A 23,463-nucleotide genomic window follows, 5' to 3' on the forward strand; every position below is an offset into this window, starting at 1 on the left:
AATAATTAGTGTAAAATGGCTTCCCAGCTTATAGTTTGATTGCTAAGCCATTAGTTAAGTTGGCCAATTAAGTTTCGATACTTGGAGATTGAAGGTGTTTTATGTTGATTAGTGCATGGTAAGGATGCTCATTTTTTACTTGATAAAAACTAGTGGGGGAGATATTAAGCAAATCTAATACAATGACATGTGCCTGTATTTGTCGTCTGAAGATTAAAGAATAGTGAGGAGGTGGGAGAGATTTTTTAGGATAAGCAATTATGATCATAGAGTAGGCAAGATATAGCATCTAAAACATCATCAAAAGCGTCATTTGTGAAATTAAATATTCGTAGTTGACTCGTAATTTATCGACAAAAAATGTTGCTTTTTATCTTACTACAATGACACCATATTTGCTTTATATATATGTTGGTAATGATTTATAAAATATGTTATTGTTCATTTAATGACAAATTATATATGAGTTATACTCACTTTTAAAGTTAAAATTATATTCAATTTCATGATTTATCATGAGTATTTTAACATAAAATATTAATATATTTATTAAAAATTTCAATTAAAAGTGAATAAAAAATTATTCTTAATCAACCTTTGATACAAATGTTTCAAATCTAAAATAGTTTTGTAGATTAGGTTATGAGCTTTTGTGAGTTTGGATTTGAGTTTGGTTACTTAAAAATATTTTTTTATTATTTATAAGTCCATGCTTATCAGTAACTTATTTTTAATCCCTAAAATATTTTAATCTATGAATTAATACATTAATTATACAATGAAAATAAATAATATTATAAGTAATTCATGAATTAAAAACATTTATGAATATTTTGGATATTAATATATTATAAATATTTATAAATTCTTTCATGAATTATGAAGATTAATAAATTAGGAGTGGAAAATAAATCCTAAATTTTATTGAGTTTTTTTCTCTTTTTTATTTGTTTTTTTGAAAACTTATTCTTCTATATTTTTCTTTTTAATTTAGAGGTTAGATTTTTATAGAAAGATACTGAATATTATTCAAAACAGAACTATATTCTACAGAGTCCTACTTCTGAAAGAATCTACAAGGCGCAGAATGCATTAAAAACCATTAAAGGCATCCCTTGGAACTTGTTTGGGAAAAAAACTTAAAATATGAAGTTCTTACATTTTAGGACATGATAGGATAAGCTAGGCTGGGCGATAAAATCTGTCCAGCTTGGCTTTTTGTTATCTAGTTCCCAGATTCAACAGCTTGACAAAAACATATTAAAAATAAAATTTAAAAATATTATTTTAAATAAAAAATATTTTAAAAAACAAACAAATATATAATAATCTGTCCTTATGGCGGTGATTTTGGCAAAAACCATTGGCAAGGCGCCGCGTTTATGTGTCTTTATTTTATTTAGATAATGATTGTAATAATTAATTTTGCGAAAAATCCGATAAAAGCGATTTTGAAATAATTAATGTAAAGGAAAAAAAAAGAATTATTTGATATAGGTAGCCAACAAGATGGTCCCACTATTTGGAAGAAACTTTACATCAAACGTCTCAGAGGGCACCACGTTTCACCATCACGGATCTTAAAAACTCATTATGGAGGCCCCACACCAGCGACTTAGACAAGGATTTATGATAGAATTACGTACTTCAATAAACATTCATTTTTCGCCAAATAAAATATTTTAAATTTGATTTTTTTTTATTAGAATGGGTGTCTGTCATACTAATTTCACAAAAGTTCACAACTAATAGTTTTGTAGATTATTTATTAACTTAAATAATGCTAAAAACTTTTTTAGATTTAAATAATGGAAAGAAAAAGAAAACGGCATTTGGAAGCCTAACTTAAGACCTCCTCAATCATAATCCACTAGACACACACACACACACACCCGCTCTTATAAAAACATGGATATCTAACTGACGTGGATCCATGCTGTCTGGTCTTGATTTGCATCACCCAATTATAAACTGCCAATTTTATCATCAAAACAACCCCACATGTGTCCGGCGGCTTGCTGGTCCACGTTGGCCTAATGGGTCCCACATCAGTTCTAATCTTGGTATATAAAACCAGGTTTTCCATGCTTCCATTGCAGTTCACACATTTTTACCCTTTTCTTCTAGCAGGAAGTTCAGTAGTAAAATTGAACAAATACGATGATGTGTAGTGCGAGGATAAGAATCCCGTTTGGTCAACACAATTTGATGTCTAACGTCAACCAGTTTGAGTTACTTGATCAACCGGCGCCGAGTTTATCCGATATGGTTTTCGGGTTTCTTGAAGATGGTGAGTCCTGGTCGGAAAGCGGGAGTAGTGAAGGGTATGAAGAGGAAGAGGAAGAGGAAGAGAATAATGGCAATGTGGAAGAGAACAGGAGTTTCTGGGAGAACCAACATCAGCTTCTACATGTACGTATCACAATTCTTTATACAATTATTCAATTATATATATGCTTTTCTTGTGGAAATAATATATATTTAGGATCCCAGAGATTGAATGTGTACAACCCTATCTAATACTTGCTCCGTGTTGTGGTGTTCAGGCAACCCTGTGCAGGACTAGCTCCTTGGAATCTAGCATTAGAAGTATCACTAAAGATGCATTGAAGGAAAGACAAATGGCTGGAAATTGTGGTTGCGGTAGACCAATGGCTGCCGGCTGTCGGAGCTGCTTGATGGCAGAGGTCTCTAGCCGTCTACGAAATGCCGGTCACAATAGTGCCATTTGCAAGACTAAATGGAGAAGCTCGCCTGATATCCCAGCAGGTTAGTGTTTAAATTAAGATAAATATTCAAGAGAGTTGTTTCTAGTCGTAGATAATTGCAATATTCTTAAAACTAGCTCTTGATGTTCTTTTTTTTTTTTTTTTTTTTTCCATATGCAACGCAGGAGAGCATACTTTTATGGATGTGATAGACAACACAGTTTCAAAAAGAGGAGAGGTGAGAGTTATAATCGAATTAAATTTTAGGGCAGAGTTTGAGATGGCTAAAGCAAGCGAAGAATACAATCAACTTGTCCACAGATTGCCAGAAGTGTTTGTCGGGAAAGTTGAAAGATTAAACTCTGTGATTAAGGCCTTATGCTTGGCTGCAAAGAAGTGCATGAAAGAAAAGAAAATGCACTTAGGGCCATGGAGAAAGCAAAGATACATGCAGGCAAAATGGCTTGCGACGGCATGTGAAAGGGCACCGTCTATGCCTCCGTTGTCGATGGGACATTCCGGCCGATTGCTGAGGCCGAAGGCATCGATGCTGACGGTGGATTTGAAAGAGATGCTCCCTAATGTACACGGCACCGCTGCTACGGTTGTGTGGTAAAAACATAAATTTTGTTGTAGCTCTCTTGCTTGCTACCCCGGCAGAGATAGGAAATCATATAAACAAGGGAGAATTGTCCCTTCTATTTTGTGATCTTTGATCGAACAAGAAATTATTAATCACTTTAAAGAATTTTAATCATTAATTTTCACCGGAAACACCTCGTTTTCAAGTCCCTATAAATTAATTAAGGAACTATATATTATCTGTTTTTTAAGGGGAAAAGAAACATTAATCTTTCAAACATTCTGAGTTTTCCATATCTCGTTTGACTTTCGATTTGAAACGAAAAGATCATTTCTTTTTGGCCCCTTCTCTTTGGAGCTGCTTCAATCCCTCACTGCTGCCTTCAAAGGGATTCCATAAAATTGTCTTCGAAGACATCAAATTTTCAAATGGAAACAAGAATTTGTTAAATTATGATATCTAAAATTAACAAATTAATCAGGGGATAAGTAAAAAGTTCACCAGATAGAATGCATGTTTAATCGAGGTGCATGATCAAGTTCGAATCATTGCCTCGATACACTTAGGATTGACCTGCAACAATCCCTCAATCAGACATTTATATAATTACTGCTAAACAAAAAGAAAAGGAAATTACGTATAGTTCAAAAGTAGCTTAGTAAATATCATAAGACAAGATGAACTGAGTTTTCGTTTCCAAGGAGTCAGTGATGAGATGAGAAAAAATTTAAATTAAAAATGTATTTTATAAGTTGAAAAGTTAAATCTGGAAGATTTGGCAGGCCCAATGATACTTGGATGAAAAAGACTTTCATATTCTCTATATATGAGTTTCAAGAGAGGTTTATTTGTATTAATTTTTTAAAGATAAATATCTCAACAAATATCTAAATTTTAATTAATTTTATTTAAATATATCATAAGATAATATATTTAATATAAATATCTTATAAACACCCTAGATATTTATAGATATTTATAAAAATACATATATTGTATAAAATACCATAGAGGCTCGATTGGACTCCGTCCAAAATTAATATTATTATGTAGTTTTTTCATATATATATATATATATATATGAAAGGCACTAAAAATAAAATGTGTGATATTATATCAACTATGAAATTCTTAAAAATACTATATGGTTTAATACAATTACCAAGAGTATGGTTCTAGCTAGTTATAAGGAAATATGGTTTTACTCAAAGCAACATAAATTATACATTATTTTTTAAAATTAAGACATAATGATAAGATAATTGCACTTATTGGATGATATGATTATTACTAATCATTTGAATTTGATATGAAAGACCTTGAAGATTTAAAATATTTCTAAGTTATTGTAGTTATCAGGTATAAAAAAAGAGTATTTTTATTATGATAAAAATATATATTGAACTTATTAAAATAGGCAAGAATGCTTGGATGTCAGCCTATATAGCAAAATCATTGAATTGAGGAACTTTCTAATCAATTTTGTGCTAACAAAGATAGATTTCAAAGATTAATAGGTTGGTTGGTTAACTTATCTCATGCAAAATCAAATATTGTATATGTTCAGGCTTTAATGACTCACTTATCATGTTGGGAATTAGTGATATATATGTACCAACTCAAGGGGGGAGTGTTGACATGATTTCCTTTCCCGTTTAGTTTCCTTTTAAGAAGAGGAATTGGTGTTAAACCAACTATTTCTTATTTGAAATCTCTTGTTGTTATATATATAACATTACAACTAAAGTGAATACAAGTAAGACATATTTTTTAATCCTAATTTGATAGGTAGCAATTTAATGTGATATTTTGGCTTGTTTGTTTGTTGGAAAGTAATTTTCTCTTGAAAAGTAGATTTCTGAAAATTGAGTTATTTTTTTGATTTTGGTAATGTTATAGAAATAAATTGGAAAATATTTTTCTATATTTGGTTATGTCATGGAAAATAATCTGAAAAATAACTTATGTCAAGTTTGTTAAAATAACAGGGACCAAATCTGACATATAAAAAATTTGGAGGATAAAATTGAAAAAAAAAAATCTAATTTCAACAATGATCTAAAAACAAATAGTAAAAAAATAATAGAGATCAAATCTGACAAATAAAAAAGTTGAGAAATGATGAAATTGAAAAAAATCTAATTTCATAAATTATTTTAAATAAATAAATAGAAATAAAAAAACTGAGAACCAAATGTGATAAATAAAAAAAATTCCATTAAGAAAAGAATAAAAGAAAAATAAATAACAAACAAAAGAATAAGGATCAAAATTGATATAAAAATCAAATTTCAAAGGGTGAAATTAAAAAGAAAAAAAAAAATCAAAATAAAATATATAACAATTAAAAGATCAATGATTAAATTTAATATAATTAACAAATAACAAATTATTTTTAATTTATTCGCAGTTTCTGGAAAAAATATATATATTTTTTTAAAATAAAGAGAGAATATTTTTCTAAAGGTAAGCTAAATTTTTCTTTGATTGTAAAATATTTTTTATTAATTAAACTTTTAATAATAAATAAACATAAAAAAATTAAATAATAATTTTTTAAAAAATCACTTTCATTAAAACAATCATACTACAATATTGTTCACGAATTCATAATGGGCTAGGCTTAGCTTAGAGATATGTTTCTATCCATAAACACAAACAGTTTGAAGCATGGAGGCCATCCTTTATACCGTATGATTTTCCTATTAAAACCTTTAAATCATATAAATTTTAATTGATGCAAAATATCCCCTTTTATTAAAAATATATTTTCTATCAATCCCATGAAATGACCAATACTTTCTTTGTTTTTCTTTTTGTTGGCCAAATGAGTGCAGATTCAACCAATTTACTCGAAGTATTTAGTCCAAATATTGAGTTATAAGTTTGAAAATTAACCATAACGTGGTGTCAATGAGTCCTCATGCTCTCATGGCCTTGACTCCAAATAAACTGGGAAGTAAGTGCTCTTCTTCTTCGCCAACACTAACATTATTTAGGATATCGGGACTAAAATATTGTACTCCGTACCTATAATAATAAGAATGCAAACGAATGAACTAGAAAGTGGCTCAGTAATAAGAGTTTGAGAATAAAAAATTTGTTTTTTCTATGATTTTGGGTTTGAATTCTGTAATTGCTCGTATAATGATCACTGGAAGCTTATATAGTCGTTAATTTCAAGGCCCGTGGAATTAGTCGAGATGCACACAAGTTAGTTCGGACACTCATGTTAATAAATAATAAAAAAAAAAAAGAATGCGATGCGATTGTTTTTTAAAATGATTTTCGGTTAGAAATACATTAAAACAATATATATTTTTTTATTTTTTAAATTTTATTTTTTATATCAGCATATCAAAATGATTGAAAATATTAATATAAAAAAAAATATTTTTTAAACCTTTTAAAACACAAAATGAAACATGCTCTGCCAAAACTGTTTTCAGAGTGGATTCTGTAAATAAACCACGGGGCATGGAAGAGTGGATTCTGTAAAGAACCCTCGATGTTTTATGTGGCCTTCAGGCCTACCCACGACAAATAGGAGAGAGTCTTATACTTTCTCAATTTATGGGCCTGATGCTTTCCGATGCCGGCGTGAATCAAGTTGCTCAACCACCAGTGAGAAAGGTAGATGAAACTTTCGGCTATTTGGAAGAAGATCCAATCTGTAACCTTAAGCCTGATATCTCCATAGAGCCCAATCCTGGCCTCCGTTTTAACGTGGCTTCCGCTACCCAACATTTAGGTCAATGTTAGGTGACGATTTGATTGGGACAAGAACATTTTTGTTAGCTTTTTCAGTTTTTTGTAATTTTTAGTCAAATTTATAAGAAAAAAAAAAGTTTGGATAATTAACTCCCAAATAATTTGGTTAACATCCCTTCTGCAAGGTCCAACACTTCAGGCCACTCATGGGTAGCCGGAAAAAAAGAGGCCTGAATGCCATGTATTAGGATGGCCGGCCAAGAAGTTACTTTAGCAACCTATTTGATAATTGGGCCAATTCTTTGAGAATCTTTATGAAAATTATGTTAAGAACCAAGTAATGCTATTTTTACAGCTAAAAATCCTATTATATTTTTATCACATCTGCAGAAAAGGAGAGATTTTAACTTATTTTTCAAATTATAGAGAAACATATTGTTATAGTAGAAAATAAGGTTTCATTTTATCTGAAATTCCGAAAACAAAAACCAGCAGTTGATGTTTAGAAAGATCATTCATGTTTAATAATCACAGAATAGTGAGAACGCCGCCCGTGGTCGGAGCTTCATCAAACATGCTCAAATTGGATTTTTTTTCGACTGGTAGGTGGAGGAGGGAGTTAAAATGTGTGTGGACCGGTACTGCTTTGCCTCCACCGTATTTTTTTGGGCTGGCGGTGTTGTTCCTTGTAATGGCATTCTGATTCAACAGTGGATTGCGTTTACATGTAAGAAAATAATTGCAGATGGTCACAACAGACACGCCGACCAATTTCGTTGGATGCAAATCGAAATTATTAAGGTACCCCACAACTAGTTGTGTTCATCTATAATGACAGTTCGAAGGGGGGCAGAAGTTGTGGATTCTTGTCAACTACTGTGAGACATCATGTGTGTTCCAGAGTATCTCCGTTGAAAGTAATTTTTATTTAAAAATATATTAAAATAATATTTTTATTATTATTTTTTATTAAAATAATTTAAAAATATAAATATATTAATTTTAAATAAAAAATATCTTAAAATTTTTAAAAAACATAATCTGAACCGTGTTACCAAACACTACTACAAAAATGATGCTTGCAGCACACATGTAAACAGAGTTATTTTTAGGGTGTGGTTGTTTCTAGAAAAATTATTTTTTAAAAATTTAATTTTTAAATTTTTTTATATTTATTTATTATTAAAAAAGTTAATTACCAATAAAATTTGCATTTCACCTTTCGAATTGGACATAAGATGCTTTGATTAAGGCCTGATTTCACGCAAGAAAATTTTGATCTCAAGTTAATTCCCATGAGATTGAACTGATGCAAAATATATTATATTGAAATTTTCATCATGAGTTTTCGACCGGCATAAGTTGTAATCACCTTCGACTTTTAAATTGTATTTTCATTATAATATAACAATTATTGCTCCATTTTTTCCCATGATTATAGATTTGTGATTTATGCAATGTATATATATCCATTTTATTGAATTCCATATCTTTGCAATAACCTCAAGAAACACACACACACACACACACACACACACACACACACACACACATATATATATATATATATATATATATATATATATATGAAGTAAATTCAAAATTAAAGACTGAAAATGTGATGCAAGCATGACACAATTCACTCTATATTATCCATGTCGAATCAATGTAAACTCAGGAGTCTTTTTGCTGGTGAATTCTCCATCATTGGCTATCATTAGGGCCAAGGATGGAGACAACTTCAGGAGGTGGGGGGCTGTCTCGGGCTCTTTGGTTCGATTCGACATCGACTCCATCTCACTGCTTTAGGAGATCGATTCTCAGCCACTAGGATTGATTTTCAAAAAGTGAAGAAATGTTTACACCACATTTCAGATTCTTTTTCCTGTTCATAGAAAATTATGTTTGGACTTGTCGCCTGGAAAAAGAAGGTCTGTTAAAGACCTTGAGGATTGATGTTAGGTGTCAGAGTATAATTGGATGGAGACTCGAATCCGAATCTTGATACGATGGGAACGATTAAATAAATCCAAGAATACATAAATCAGCCAAAAAAAGTTTCCAGATAAAACTATTATTGAAAAGTTTTGTTGCAAACTAAACAGTATTATGTATACTAGTCATAAATCTATCTTGAAGAGAAGAAAATCTTAATAAATGATTATAGAATTATTATATGGTATAGGAAAAATAAAATTACTATGCTATATTGATTTCCTAAACAATATATATATAAAGAATACTATAAAGAAAAATATTTCTTAAAACTAGACAAAAATAAAAATAATTAAGAAAATAAATATTTTTTCATAAAACTTTTCTTTCATCAGTGTTCTTGTTCAATCAAGCCAACCCATTTTCTTTCTTATCTTAAGATGCATAGCAATTTTAGATATCAACTCTAGTCTTTTCATGTTAAAATTTGCAAATTATTTCTTTTATATTGGCTTCTAAAGTGATGAATTACAAATCTCAAACTTGTTTCATCAACATGTATTGTATCTTTATATTCTTGAACAAATTTACCTTTATGATAACAGTAAATATATGATAAAAAGAATTGATATAGCCTAATTAATATTTTTTTTGTTGAGTAATTTTCAAATTATCTTTGCAATCAATCTCTAACTTATCGATGAGAATATTATTGATGATATAATCACTCTCATTACTCACAAGTTTGATCATACTCGCAGGTTTTAGGTTATAGCAATGAAAAATACTCATTATTCTAATGCAAAAAAGATTGCAAAATGCATTGTTGAGCAAGAAAAGAAGATGAATATAAGGATAACAAATGATATATATATATATATATATATATATGAAATAGACTTCATAGATATTCATTTTTATTTATCTAATGAGTATTTACATGAGATTTTTAGTTACAAGACCTGTGATATTTATAAATCAAGTTGGGGTCTTTATATATGACAGCATCCCTTATTAGTAAGTTTTATTTGAAACACTATTTATTTATATTTGTATGTAAACAGAAGAAGGTGTTAATAATATATAATCTAATGACATTAGCTATTGTGTGAGTAGCTTTGTTTATTTTTCACTTTGAACATGGCTTACTAATGCTTTTACTTTATGTAGATGATATATTACTCATGAGATCCTGTTAGCAATTTCATTTAAGTCTTAAGTGGTGAATTTACAATGAAAGATTTGGGACCTATTTATCAATTCTTTGGCATTGAAGTCTCTAGAACAACCACTTCACTTATTTTAGACACATTATGCCAATACTTCCCAAGAAGACCCTAATTACTTTAAAAAACTAATTAGTTCATTGCGGTATCTCACACTAACATGTCTAAATCTTTCATACAATGTTAATTACTTAATTCATGAATGCACCAAATACAACACTTCTAAAAATGGTTAGATGAATCTTGTGATACATCAAAGGAACTCATAGCATAGGATTATCTTTTTCTGCCAATACTTCACTTGATCTCTTTGCATTGTCAGATGCAAATTGGGTAGATTACCTCATTGCTAGGCATTCCACTATTGGATAGTGTATTTTTCTTGGCAAAAACCTCATCTCTTGGTGTGCTAAGAAAAAACAAATAGTATCACGCTCTAGTACTGAAACTGAGTATTGTGTCATATCCAAAACAACAGTTGAACTTACATGGTTAACTTTTATTCTAAAAGTTCTTCATATTCCAGTGACATCTTCTTCAATGCTCTATTACGATAACCTTAGTGCTCTTCATATGATAATCATTCTTGTTTTACATGCTCATAGTAAACATATCAAGTTGGACTATCATTTTGTGCGAGAGCAAGTTGTGTGTGGACAACTGATCACCAAACATGTCTCCACCAATGAATAAGTTATTGATCTCTACACCAAGCCAATGTCAAAGGCTACTCTCATCAACTTTCAGAACAAACTTTGTCTTCAAGCCAAGAACAGTTTAAGGGAGAGTGTCAACAATACACAATTTGATAACAATAACTATTATGTGAGTAGATGGAGTGATAAGGTTATTCAAGATTATGACAAAAATAAGCCTGAAAACTCACAAGTTATTGTCAGCAACATACCTTATATTATTAAAGAAATGTGAGAAGAGAAAAATGTTTGAAAGGCAATAAACTCAATCCAAAATGATAGTCATATAGATAAGGGAACTGTAGCTATACAATCTAAAGGCATGAATGCATATCAATTAGAATCTTCCTTTAAAGAATGTATAAGAACATATTGTAGTATTGATATATTATATGAAAATCATCCAATAATGTAAAGATGAATATTGCCTTGTGCATTCTTAAGAAAGTTAGTTGATGTATTCCATGTATAAGTTATGAAAAAAATAATTACCATGATTTTTTATGAGAGTTTTCATGGATTTAATCAGATTTGGAGTAAAAGGGTATTTGTTGTGTGGTTGGTTAATGAATTACTATTTGTAGTCTTTAAAATTATTGGTGGAGTTTTGTGAAGTAGGCTTTGTTAAATTCTTATATCCGTTAGTTTTTTTTTATTGCTTGGTTTATTTGGATTTTGCACAATATTTTCTTAGTTAGAATCCTTCGATTCATCTTGGATTTAACTTACAATAATGTAGGAATTGTTACATAACTGAAAATCAACTAGGGTTTATGTGCTACATTGTAAGCAACCGAACATATCCGAACAAAATGAAGAAATGTGAATGAAGATTGTCCTAAGCTCTTTATTGTATAATGTAAAATAGCATAAGCTTCATTGTCATGAAATTGCTCCCTTTGAACTGCTAGTATTAGAAGTTTAATGTCTCCCTCAATGATATCTTGTTGTTGTAAGTGTAAGGTTAAAAATATAACTCTTTATAAAGCTTAAATTTTAACCCACCCAACAAAATCTTTTTCATAAAAAAACACAAGGATGATAACTATTTTTAATCCACATAACAAAACATATGTCATCTGTAATAATCATGCCTAAAGTGGTCTTTTTGGATGCTAATTTGAAAGCTCCATCACAGTTAATCTTAATAGATCCAATTGGAGGAGGTTGTTAGGAACAATGTGTAGTTGGTTCTACAGCAATACATGTTTGATCCTGCCACTAATTATATGAAAGAAAGCTATAGTGTTTAAATTCTTGAAGTTGTTGAATGACATTATCAATAATCTGAGAAGGATTCCAATCAATGGAATTGAATATAAGATCATTACGAGCCTTTCATAACTTCCAGCATAAAAAAAAAAGCAAAAAAAAAAAAAAAACAAGTAAGAGAGATTATTGAATCACTTCACCAAGTTATTGAATTACTCTATCAAGTTCCAAAGTTCTCACTTAGGAGAGTATTTGAAAACAAATGAAAAGGTGAATCTCTCTCCACTACTTGAACTTTAGAGAAATAAGAGAAAATATGTGGTTGATACTCCAAGGAATCTCAACATGCTTTGCATTCTAGATAGAAGTAACAAATTTTGCTTTGCAAATTAACACTAGCAGCTAAGACTGCTCTTCAAGTGAAGTTTTTCAACTTCTTATGTGTGTTTAAAGACCAAATCTAATTTATTTTTTTTTTGTATATTTTAGTAGATTATATTTTGTATAATTACTAGCAAGTTTCTCTTAGGACTACCATGATGAACTTTTTCAACGTTGTTATTAAACCAAGCTAAACATGTTAAGTTAACAGGATAATTTATTAACATAATCTCTATATTAGATTGAGTTTGAAAATAAATAGGATGGTAGTTGGCCTAGCTGATCAGGGAGGTGTTACGACCATTTGGTTAACCCCACCAAAACCTGGTTTGTTTTTTTAAGAAAATTTAAAACGATGTCAGTTCAATTTTTTATCAAAAAAATATTAGAGTTATGAAATTTTAGATGATCTAAATCTAATTGGTTAACTTGCTCAACCTATAACCTAGGTGACTACCCTAGCTAGGTTTAACAACCTTTCTTCTTGAAATGTATTTTTTATTTAATTAAATAATTATAGAAATAGACATTTTTGGAAAAAGACAATGAATAAAATCATTGAGAAGAAATGTATTTCTTTAATTTAAACTTCATTTTCTTATTAATTCAACTCTTTATTATTTTAACAAAAAAATATTTTATTCTAAAAAAAATAGATGAGGTGTTTTCTGATGTGGCAAAAGACACATAATTTGTTTACACAAATTCTAGTCACTAGAGAGACAACTGAAACATCAGGCCATGGTTTTTGGATCTAGAAAACATTTTTTTTTAACTTATCTTCACCTAAAAAAAACTAATAAACACCTTTAGAATTTCAAAAAACTAATTATTCAACTCAAACACACTTCTAAATTAATTCAAAAACACAAAATCAAATTGCAAAACCTTTTCTAACCTCAATCTACTTTTTCTAGTATCATTAATGCTTTAAAACACTTCATTGACACTTATTTTATCAAAAGGAACACATTAAAAACAAATTTGGCCTTTTTTTAACAAAATATTGGCAACTATAATAACCTAATTTTGACCTTTTTTCAAAATATTTTTCAAAAATCCAAAATGTTTTTTAAAAAAGGTGTTTTAATTCATTTCATTCATTCACATGCCCATTTTGTAATTATCAACTATTTTTCTCTAGTTGAATCTAATTGAAAGAAAAATGTTTTTGATGCATTCACGTGCATTTTATAATTCTTAGTTTCTTATTGAATTGACATCCATATTTTTTTTTTAAAAGAAAAATATATATAAAAAAAGAAAATAGAATATCAAAAAAGAGAGTAAAAAAAACAAGGTGTTAACATGCAAAACAAGAAAAATTAGGGTCAAAGTAAGATTAAGTTGCTTTGGGACTAACTAAAATGAAGATGATAAGATTTATGAGTTATAAATAGTTAAGTAAAAGAGATAGTAAAATGGAGCTGAAATCCGGGAGGCTACTAAAAAAAAAAACATTATTTATTATCTCTTCCACCAAAATACTAACAAAAACCTTAGCCATCATAGGACAAAGCCACCATGAATTGCTTTGAGAGAATATAAACTGAAATGTGAAGAGATAAACCCTGGAAGAACATTATTTATATTTTCATATCTTTATCCTATAAAAAAAACCCGAGCCTTATCTTTTTCTCTAAAACCAAAATCTCCCCCACTTGATTTCTCTCACCTCCAACCTCTATTTCCAACTAGACCACCATCATTATCTTTATCTCAAAGCCTTATACAAAAGCTCTAGATTAATTAAACCCAACAACCTCTGCATCATAATCAATCAAAAGAGAGAGAGAAAATATCCTTCAAACTTCTCTCTTTGATTTCTCAACCACTTCTAAAGGTCATTTTCAAACACTAAACATATTATAAATGATTTTATTATTAATATTATTATTTATGGTTGGTTTGTATGTGTAATGTGATGAAATTTATAAGATTGAACAAACCTTGAGATTGATTGCGTATATGTGTGAACACTTAAATTTGTTGGTGAATTTTTTGCAAGATGTGTTTTATGGATCAATGTACATTGTGAATGTATTCAATGTGTTTACAAGTCCTTTTGGTTTTTATGCATCTAGGTCAAATCTTTCAAAGTTTATATCTTGTTATTGTTTAATATTCTTGGTCATTCCTCTATGTTTTTTATACATGAGTTTGCTTTAAAAGGATAATGTTCACTATGTGTGTGTGTGTGTGTTATTTCATTAGATTTTATAACCTTTTTATAAAACCTGTTAAAGGTACAACACATATTAAAAGGCTAGTTGGGCTAACATTCCAAACCTAAAAAAAACTAATCCTTGTTTTCTTACAAATAATGTAAAAAATGTCTTGTTATCCACTCTTAGTATTTAGGGTAAATGGACTCAACATGGGTGATTACCTTATTTATTAAAAGGAATAACACATTCTTTTGATTTTAAATGGAAAACAAATCTTAGAAATATCTAAGTCCAATATTCACCAGACGATTGAGAGTATTGACCCTTTTAATAAGTTCTCACATATGTATGTTGATAATCGATTATTCACTTGTTATGAGTGTACATACACTAGTCATAGCATAGGTATGTACAAGCATTAATGAAGGGCAACACCTAAAAAGATGAATGATAAGAAAATAATTGTTAAATAACATACATTATAGACAAGTAAACCTCAAAATGTCATTTATCAAAAACTTATTCCTTGGGGGACCTTTATGTCACCAAATCTTGTTCCTAGGATTTAGGCTAGGTTCAATGAACCTAACATAAGCTCAATGGTTATTCATTTACATGACTTAATAGGTTACTAGTCACATGTCATGATGAAGAGTAACTAGTTATACCAACCCATATAATGATTAGGCATAGACCAATCACTTGGGTTTAAGTCATTGCATTAGACCTATTATCATCTATAAATAGACTATTGGTAGATTAAGCAAATTAATTGTTAGGATAGAAGACAAGAGTAGCAACGCAACTTACCTTATGTGAAATGTTTTAAAGTGATAATATTTTCTCTTTAGCATAACTAGTCCCTTAGCTTAAGAAATCTACAGAACAATTAGGGTTTTTGAGTGATCATAATACTAGATGATAACTTTCTTTTAACATAAAACTTCCCCCTTTAAAACAAAAAAACGTTTAGGAAAGATGGCATGGTTGACATGATTTTGGAAAAGACAACAACCATTTCTTTCTCTTTCCTTCACTATTTTTTTAATGAATTTCTCTCTCTTCTCTCAAACTCAGGACCAAGATGTAAAAAAAAAGTCTTCGATCAAAACACAAAAGTTTCAAACCAAAAGGAATGAAAATGAAATTTGCAAAATGCTAGAGAAAAATACTATTTAAATAGTTTCTTATAAACAGCTTTTGAAAAGAAAATCTTCGTTTTTATCTCATTGTTAATTTTAACCCCCATGTTTTTATTTTTAGTAAGCAATAAAATTGATTTTTTTCTTGCAAAATTGAGCATCACCCCAATATCAAGATATTTTTCTAATGTCGTGATAATTCTATTAAAATAAATTATCGAGTCCAGGTCCCAAAAATACATAAATCAGCCAAAAAAAGGTTTCCAGATAAAACTATTATTGAAAAGTTCTGTTGCAAACTAAACAGTATTATTTATACTAGTCATAAATCTATCTTGAAGAGAAGAAAATCTTAATAAATGATTATAGAATTATTATATGGTATAGGAAAAATAAAATTACTATGCTATATTGATTTCCTAAACAATATATATATATATATATATATAAAGAATACTATAAAGAAAAATATTTCTTAAAACTAGACAAAAATAAAAATAATTAAAAAAATAAATATTTTTTCATAAAACTTTTCTTCCATCAGTGTTCTTGTTTTTATCTCGTAGATGTTCAATCAAGCCAACCCATTTTCTTTCTTATCTTAAGATGCATAGCAATTTTAGATATCAACTCTAGTCTTTTCATGTTAAAGTTTGCAAATTATTTCTTTTATATTGGCTTCTAAAGTGATGAATTACAAATCTCAAACTTGTTTCATCAACATGTATTGTATTCTTATATTCTTGAACAAATTTACCTTTATGATAACAGTAAATATATGATAAAAAGAATTGATATAGCCTAATTAATATTTTTTTTGTTGAGTAATTTTCAAATTATCTTTGCAATCAATCTCTAACTTATCAATGAGAATATTATTATTGACATAATCACTTTCATTACTCACAAGTGTGATCATACTCACAAGTTTTAGGTTATAGCAATGAAAAATACTCATTATTCTAATGCATAAAAGATTGCAAAATGCATTGTTGAGCAAGAAAAGAAGATGAATATATATATATGAAATAGGCTTAATATATATTCATTTTTATTTATCTAATGAGTGTTTACATGAATTTAAAAGACCAGTGATATTTATAGATCAAGTTGGGGTCTTTATATATGACAAAATCCCTCATTAGTAAGTTTTATTTGAAACACTATTTATTTATATTTATATGTAAAAAGAAGAAGGTGTTAATAATATACAATCTAATGACATTAGCTATTGTGTGAGTAGCTTTGTTTATTTTTCACTTTGAACATGGCTTACTAATGCTTTTACTTTATGTATATGATATATTACTCACGAGATCCTGTTAGCAATTTCATTTAAGTCTTAAGTGGTGAATTTACAATGAAAGATTTAGGACCTATTTATCAATTCTTTGGCATTGAAGTCTCTAAGACAACCACTTCACTTATTTTAGACATATTATGCCAATACTCCCCAAGAAGACCCTAGTTACTTTAAAGAACTAATTAGTTCATTGCGGTATCTCACACTAACATGTCCAAATCTTTCATACAAAGTTAATTATGTGTCTCAATTCATGCATGCACCAAATACAACACTTCTAAAAATGGTTAGATGAATCTTGTGATACATTAAAGGAACTCATAGCATAAGATTATCTTTTTCTGCCAATACTTCACTTGATCTCTTTGCATTTTCATATGCAAATTGGGTAGATTACCTCATTGCTAGGCATTCCACCACTGGATACTGTATTCTTCTTGGTAAAAACCTTATCTCTTGGTGTGCTAAGAAACAACAAATAGTATCACGCTCCAGTACAGAAGATGAGTATCATGTCATAGCCAAAACAACAGTTGAACTTGCATGGTTAACCTTTATTCTTAAAGTTCTTCATATTCCAGTGACATCTTCTTCAATGCTCTATTATGACAACCTTAGTGCTCTTCATATGATAATCAATCTTGTTTTACATGCTCATAATAAACATATCGAATTGGACTATCATTTTGTGCGAGAGCAAGTTATGCTTGGACAACTGATCACCAAACATGTCTCCACCAATGAATAAGTTATTGATCTCTACACTAAGCCAATGTCAAAGGCTACTCTCATCAAGTTTCAGAACAAACTTTGTCTTCAAGCCAAGCACAATTTGAGGGAAAGTGTCAACAATACATAATTTGATAACAATAACTATTATGTGAGTAGATGGAGTGATAAGGTTATTCAAGATTATGACAAAAATAAGCCTGAAAACTCACAAGTTACTGCAAGCAACATACCCTATATTATTATAGAAATGTGAGGAGAGAAAAATGTTTGAAAGGCAATAAACTCAATCCAAAATGGTAGTTTTACTGATAAGGGAACTACAACTATACAATCTAAAGGCATTAATGCATATCAATCGGAATCGTCCTTTAAAGAATGTATAAGAATAGATTGTAGTATTGATATATTATATGAAAATCATCCAATAATGTAAAGATGAATATTGCCTTGTGTATTCTTAAGAAAGTTAATTGATGTATTCCATATATAAGTTATGAAAAAAAAATATATGATTTTTTATGAGAGTTTTCATGGATTTAATCAGATTTGGAGTAAAAGGGTATTTGTTGTGTGATTGGTTAATGAATTACTATTGTTGTCTTCAAAATTATTGGTGGAGTTTTGTGAAGTAGGCTTTGTTAAATTCTTATATCACTTAGTTTTTTTTTTTTTATTACTTGGTTTATTTGGATTTTGCACAATATTTTCTTTGTTAGAATCCTCCGGTTCATCTTGTATTTAACTTACAATAATGTAAGAATTGTTACATAACTAAAAATCAACCAGGGTTTATGTGCTACATTGTAAGCAACCGAACATATCTGAACAAAATGAAGAAATGTAAATGAAGATTGTCCTAAGCTCTTTATGCTATAATGTAAAATAGCATGAGCTTCATTGTCATGAAATTGCTCCTTTTGAATTGCTGGTATTAGAAGTTTAACGTCTCCCTCAATGATATCTTGTTGCTGTAAGTGTAAGGTTAAAAATATAACTCTCCACAAAGCTAAAATCTTAACCCACCCAACAAAACCTTTGTCATAAAAAACACAAGGATGATAACTATTTTTAATCCACATAACAAAACATATGTCATCTATAATAATCATGCCTAAAGTGGCCTTTTTGGATGCTAATTTGAAAGCTCCATCACAGTTAATCTTAATAGATCCAATTGGAGGAGGTTGTTAGGAACAATGTGTAGTTGGTTCTACAACAGTACTTATTTGATCTTGCCACTATTTATATAAAAGAAAGCTATAGTGTTTAAATTCTTGAAGCTACTGAATGACATTATCAATAATCTGAGAAGGATTCCAATCAATGGAATTGAATATAAGATCATTACGAGCCTTTCATAACTTCCAGCATAAAACAAAAAAAAAAAAACAAAAAACAAGTAAGAAAGATTATTGAATTGCTCTATCAAGTTCCAAAGTTCTCACTAAGGAGAGTATTTGAAAACAAATGAAAAGGTGAATCTCTCTCCACTACTTGAACTTTAGATAAATAAGAGAAAATATATGGTTGATACTCCAAGGAATCTCAACAAGCTTTGCATTCTGGATAGAAGTAACAAATTTTGCTTTGCAAATTAACACTAGCAGCTAAGACTACTCTTCAAGTGAAGCTTTTCAACTTCTTATGCGTGTTTAAAGATCAAATCTATTTTTTTTTTTTTGTATATTTTAGTAGATTATATTTTGTATAATTACTAGCAAGTTTCTCTTAGGACTACCACGGTGAACTTTTTCAACGTTGTTATTAAACCGAGCTATACTTGTTAGGTTAACAGGATAATTTATTAACATAATCTCTAGATTAGATTGAGTTTGAAAATAAATAGGATGGTAGTTGGATTAGTTGATCAGTGAGGTGTAACGACCATTTGGTTAACCCCACCAAAACCTGGTTTGTTTTTATGAGAAAATTTAAAACGATGTTAGTTCAATTTTTTATCAAAAAAGTATTGGAGTTATGAAATTTTAGATGATCTAAATCTAATTGGTTAACTTGCTCAACCTATAACCTAGGTCACTACCCTAGCTAGGTTTAACAACCTTTCTTCTTGAAATGTATTTTTTATTTAATTAAATAATTATAGAAATAGATATTTTTGGAAAAAGACAATGAATAAAATCATTGAGAAGAAATGTATTTCTTTAATTAAAACTTTATTTTCTTATTAATTCATCTCTTTATTATTTTAACAAAAACATGTTTTATTCTAAAAAAAAAAATATAGATGTGGTGTTATCTGATGTGGCAAAAGACACATAATTTGTTTACACAAATTCTAGTCACTAGAGAAACAACTGAAACATCAGGCCATGGTTTTTAGATCTAGAAAATAATTTTTTTAAACTTATCTTCACCTAAAAAAAACTAATAAACACCCTTAGAATTTTAAAAAACTAATTATTCAACTCAAAACACTTATAAATTGATTAAAAAAAACAAAATCCAACTGCAAAACCTTTCCTAACCTCAATCTACTTTTTCTAGTGTCATTAATGCTTTAAAACACTTCATTGACACTTACTTTATCAAAAGGAACACATTAAAACCAAATTTGGCATTTTTTTAACAAAATATTGGCAACTATAATAACCTAATTTTGACTTTTTTTTTCAAAATATTTTCCAAAAATTCAAAAAACAATTAAAAAAAAAGGTGTTTTAATTCATTTCATTCATTCACATGCCCATTTTGTAATTGTCAACTATTTTTCTCTAGTTGAATCTAATTCAAAGAAATATGTTTTTGATGCATTCACGTGCATTTTATAATTCTTAGTTTCTTATTGAATTGGCGTCCACATTTAAAAAAAAAAAGAAAATATATATAAAACAAAAGAAAATAAAATATCAAAATAGAGAGTAAAAAAAAAGGGGGGGTTAACATGCAAAACAAGAAAAATTAGGGTCAAAGTAAGATTAAGTTGCTTGTGGACTAACTAAAATGAAGATGACAAGATTTATGAGTTATAAATAGTTAAGTAAAAGAGATAATAAAATGAAGTTGAAATCTGGGAGGCTACTATACAAAAAAAAAAAAAAATTATTCATTATCTCTTCCACCAAAATACTAACAAAAACCTTAGCCATCATAGGACAAAGCCACCATGAATTGCTTTGAGAGAATATAAACTGAAATGTGAAGAGATAAACCCTAGAAGAACATTATTCATACTTTCATATCTTTGTCTTATAAAAAAAACCCTAGCCTTATCTTTCTCTCTAAAACCAAAATTTCCCCCACTTGATTTCTCTCACCTCCAACCTCTATTTCCAACTAAACCACCATCATTATCTTTATCTCAAAGCCTTATACAAAAGCTCTAGATTAATTAAACCCAACAACCTCTGCATCATAATCAATCAAAAGAGAGAGAAAATATCCTTCAAACTTCTCTCTTCGATTTCTCAACTACTTCTAAAGGTCCTTTTCAAACACTAAACATATTATAAATGATTTTTTTATTATTATTATTATTTATGGTTGGTTTGGATGTGTAATGTGATGAAATTTATAAGATTGAACAAACCTTGAGATTGATTGCATATATGTGTGAACACTTGAATTTGTTGGTGAATTTTTTGCAAGATGTGTTTTATGGATCAATGTACATTGTGAATGTATTCAATGTGTTTACAAGTCCTTTTGTTTTTATGCGTCTAGGACAAATCTTTCAAAGTTTATATCTTGCTAATATTTAATATTCTTGGTCATTCCTCTATGTTTTTTATACATGAGTTTGCTTTAAAAGGATAATGTTCACTATATGTGTGTGTCTGTGTGTGTGTTTTCATTAGATTTTATAACTTTTTATAAAACCCATGTTAAAGGTACAACACATATTAAAAGGCTAGTTGGGCTAACATTCTAAACCTAAAAAAAACTAATCCTTGTTTTCTTACAAATCATGTAAAAAATGTCTTGTTATCCACTCTTAGTATTTAGGGTAAATGGACTCAACATGGGTGATTATCTTATATATTAAAAGGAATAACACATTCTTTTGATTTTAAATGGAAAACAAGTCTTAGAAATATCTAAGTCCAATATTCACCAAATAATTGAAAGTATTGACCCTTTTAATAAGTTCTCACATATGTATGTTGATAATCGGTTACTCACTTGCTATGAATGTACATACACGAGTCATAGCATAGGTATGTACAAGCATTAATGAAGGGCAACACCTGAAAAGATGAATCATAAGAAAATAATTGTTAAATAACATACATTATAGACAAATAAACCTCGAAATGTTATTTATCAAAAACTTATTCCTTAGAGGACCTTTATGTCACCAAATCTTATTCCTAGGATTCAGGCTAGGTTCAATGAACCTAACTTAAGCTCAATGGTTATTCATTTACATGACTTAATATGTTACTAGTCACATGTCATGATGAAGAGTAACTAGTTATACCAACCCATATAATGATTAGGCTTAGACTAATCGTTTAGGTTTAAGTCATTGCATTAGACCTATTATCATCTATAAATAGACTATTGGTAGATTAAGCAAATTGATTGTTAGGATAGAAGACAAGAGTACAACGCAACTTACCTCATGTTAAATGTTTTAAGGTGATAATATTTTCTCTTTAGCATAACTAGTCCCTTAGCTTAAGAAATCTACAGAACAATTAGGGTTTTTGAGTGATCATAATACTAGATGATAACTTTCTTTTAGCATAAAACTTCCCTCCTTAAAACAAAAAAGGTTTAGGAAAGATGGCATGGTTGACATGATTTTGGGAAAGACAACAACCATTTCTTTCTCTCGCCTTCACTATTTTCTAATGAATTTCTCTCTCTTCTCTCAAACTCAGGGACTAAGATGTAAAAAAAAAGTCCGATCAAAACACAAAAGTTTCAAACCAAAAGGAATGAGAATGAAATTTGCAAAATGCTAGAGAAAAATACTATTTAAATAGTTTCCTATAAACAGTTTTTGAAAAGAAAATCTTTGTTTTTACCTCATTGTAAATTTTAACCCCCATGTTTTTATTTTTAGTAAGCAATAAAATTGAATTTTTTCTTGCAAAATTGAGCATCACCCCAATATCAAGATATTTTTCTAATGTCGTGATAATCCTATTAAAATAAATTATCGAGTCCAGGTCCCAATCAACAAAATATAAAAAGATGAAATTGAAAAAAAATCAATGACTAGAGTTGAGAAAAATAAAAGGAAAAAAAGTGGAAATACAATTAAAATCCATAATATTTCCTCTCACAGTGATACAATAAAAACACCACAACATTTGTTTTTTGTTTGTAATTTCTCCATGTGGTTGATAAACATTAGAACTTTTAATAATTCATTCACAACATTATATTATATACTATTAACCTACACTTACAGTCATTGTAAACCACACTATAATGAAATGGTGATTTTTAACAAACGTAGTCTATGAAGTTTTTGATTTTCACAGATTTTATCCTTGTAGTTTTATATATTTTTTTATTTTAGTCCTTAAACTTCATTTCATCATGTTTTAGTTTTTACGTTTTAGACATGAGAGAGAAAATCATAAAAAAAAATAAAAAAGAAAGAAGAGAGAGATTTGGATTTGCCACATTTCGTTTATAAAAAAAACCAAGCTTGGTATTAGTGAGTTTGTCTATAAAAAGAAAGTTTTATGAAAG

General features: G+C 29.1%; 1 protein-coding gene across 1 annotated transcript; it reads left to right on the forward strand.

The window, feature by feature from the left end:
- The first annotated feature begins 2,103 nt into the window (after nucleotides 1-2,103).
- LOC118031350 (uncharacterized) lies at nucleotides 2,104-3,469 on the forward strand. The gene is made up of 3 exons (XM_035035730.2): nucleotides 2,104-2,412; nucleotides 2,547-2,769; nucleotides 2,894-3,469. Exons 1-3 carry the CDS (start codon nucleotides 2,161-2,163, stop codon nucleotides 3,322-3,324), a joined length of 906 nt encoding a protein of 301 aa, XP_034891621.1. The 5' UTR covers nucleotides 2,104-2,160; the 3' UTR covers nucleotides 3,325-3,469.
- The last annotated feature ends 19,994 nt before the right edge of the window (nucleotides 3,470-23,463 follow it).

Source organism: Populus alba, chromosome 11 (assembly GCF_005239225.2).
Source record: "Populus alba chromosome 11, ASM523922v2, whole genome shotgun sequence".
NCBI classification, from domain to species: Eukaryota; Viridiplantae; Streptophyta; class Magnoliopsida; order Malpighiales; family Salicaceae; genus Populus; species Populus alba.

Bases quoted from the DNA above. Each gene is read 5' to 3' on its own strand.
- LOC118031350 (XM_035035730.2), top strand. From the start codon at position 2,161: ATGATGTGTAGTGCGAGGATAAGAATCCCGTTTGGTCAACACAATTTG. The intron at 2,413-2,546 runs GTACGTATCACA...TGTGGTGTTCAG, and splicing joins ACCAACATCAGCTTCTACAT to GCAACCCTGTGCAGGACTAG. The intron at 2,770-2,893 runs GTTAGTGTTTAA...TATGCAACGCAG, and splicing joins CTCGCCTGATATCCCAGCAG to GAGAGCATACTTTTATGGAT.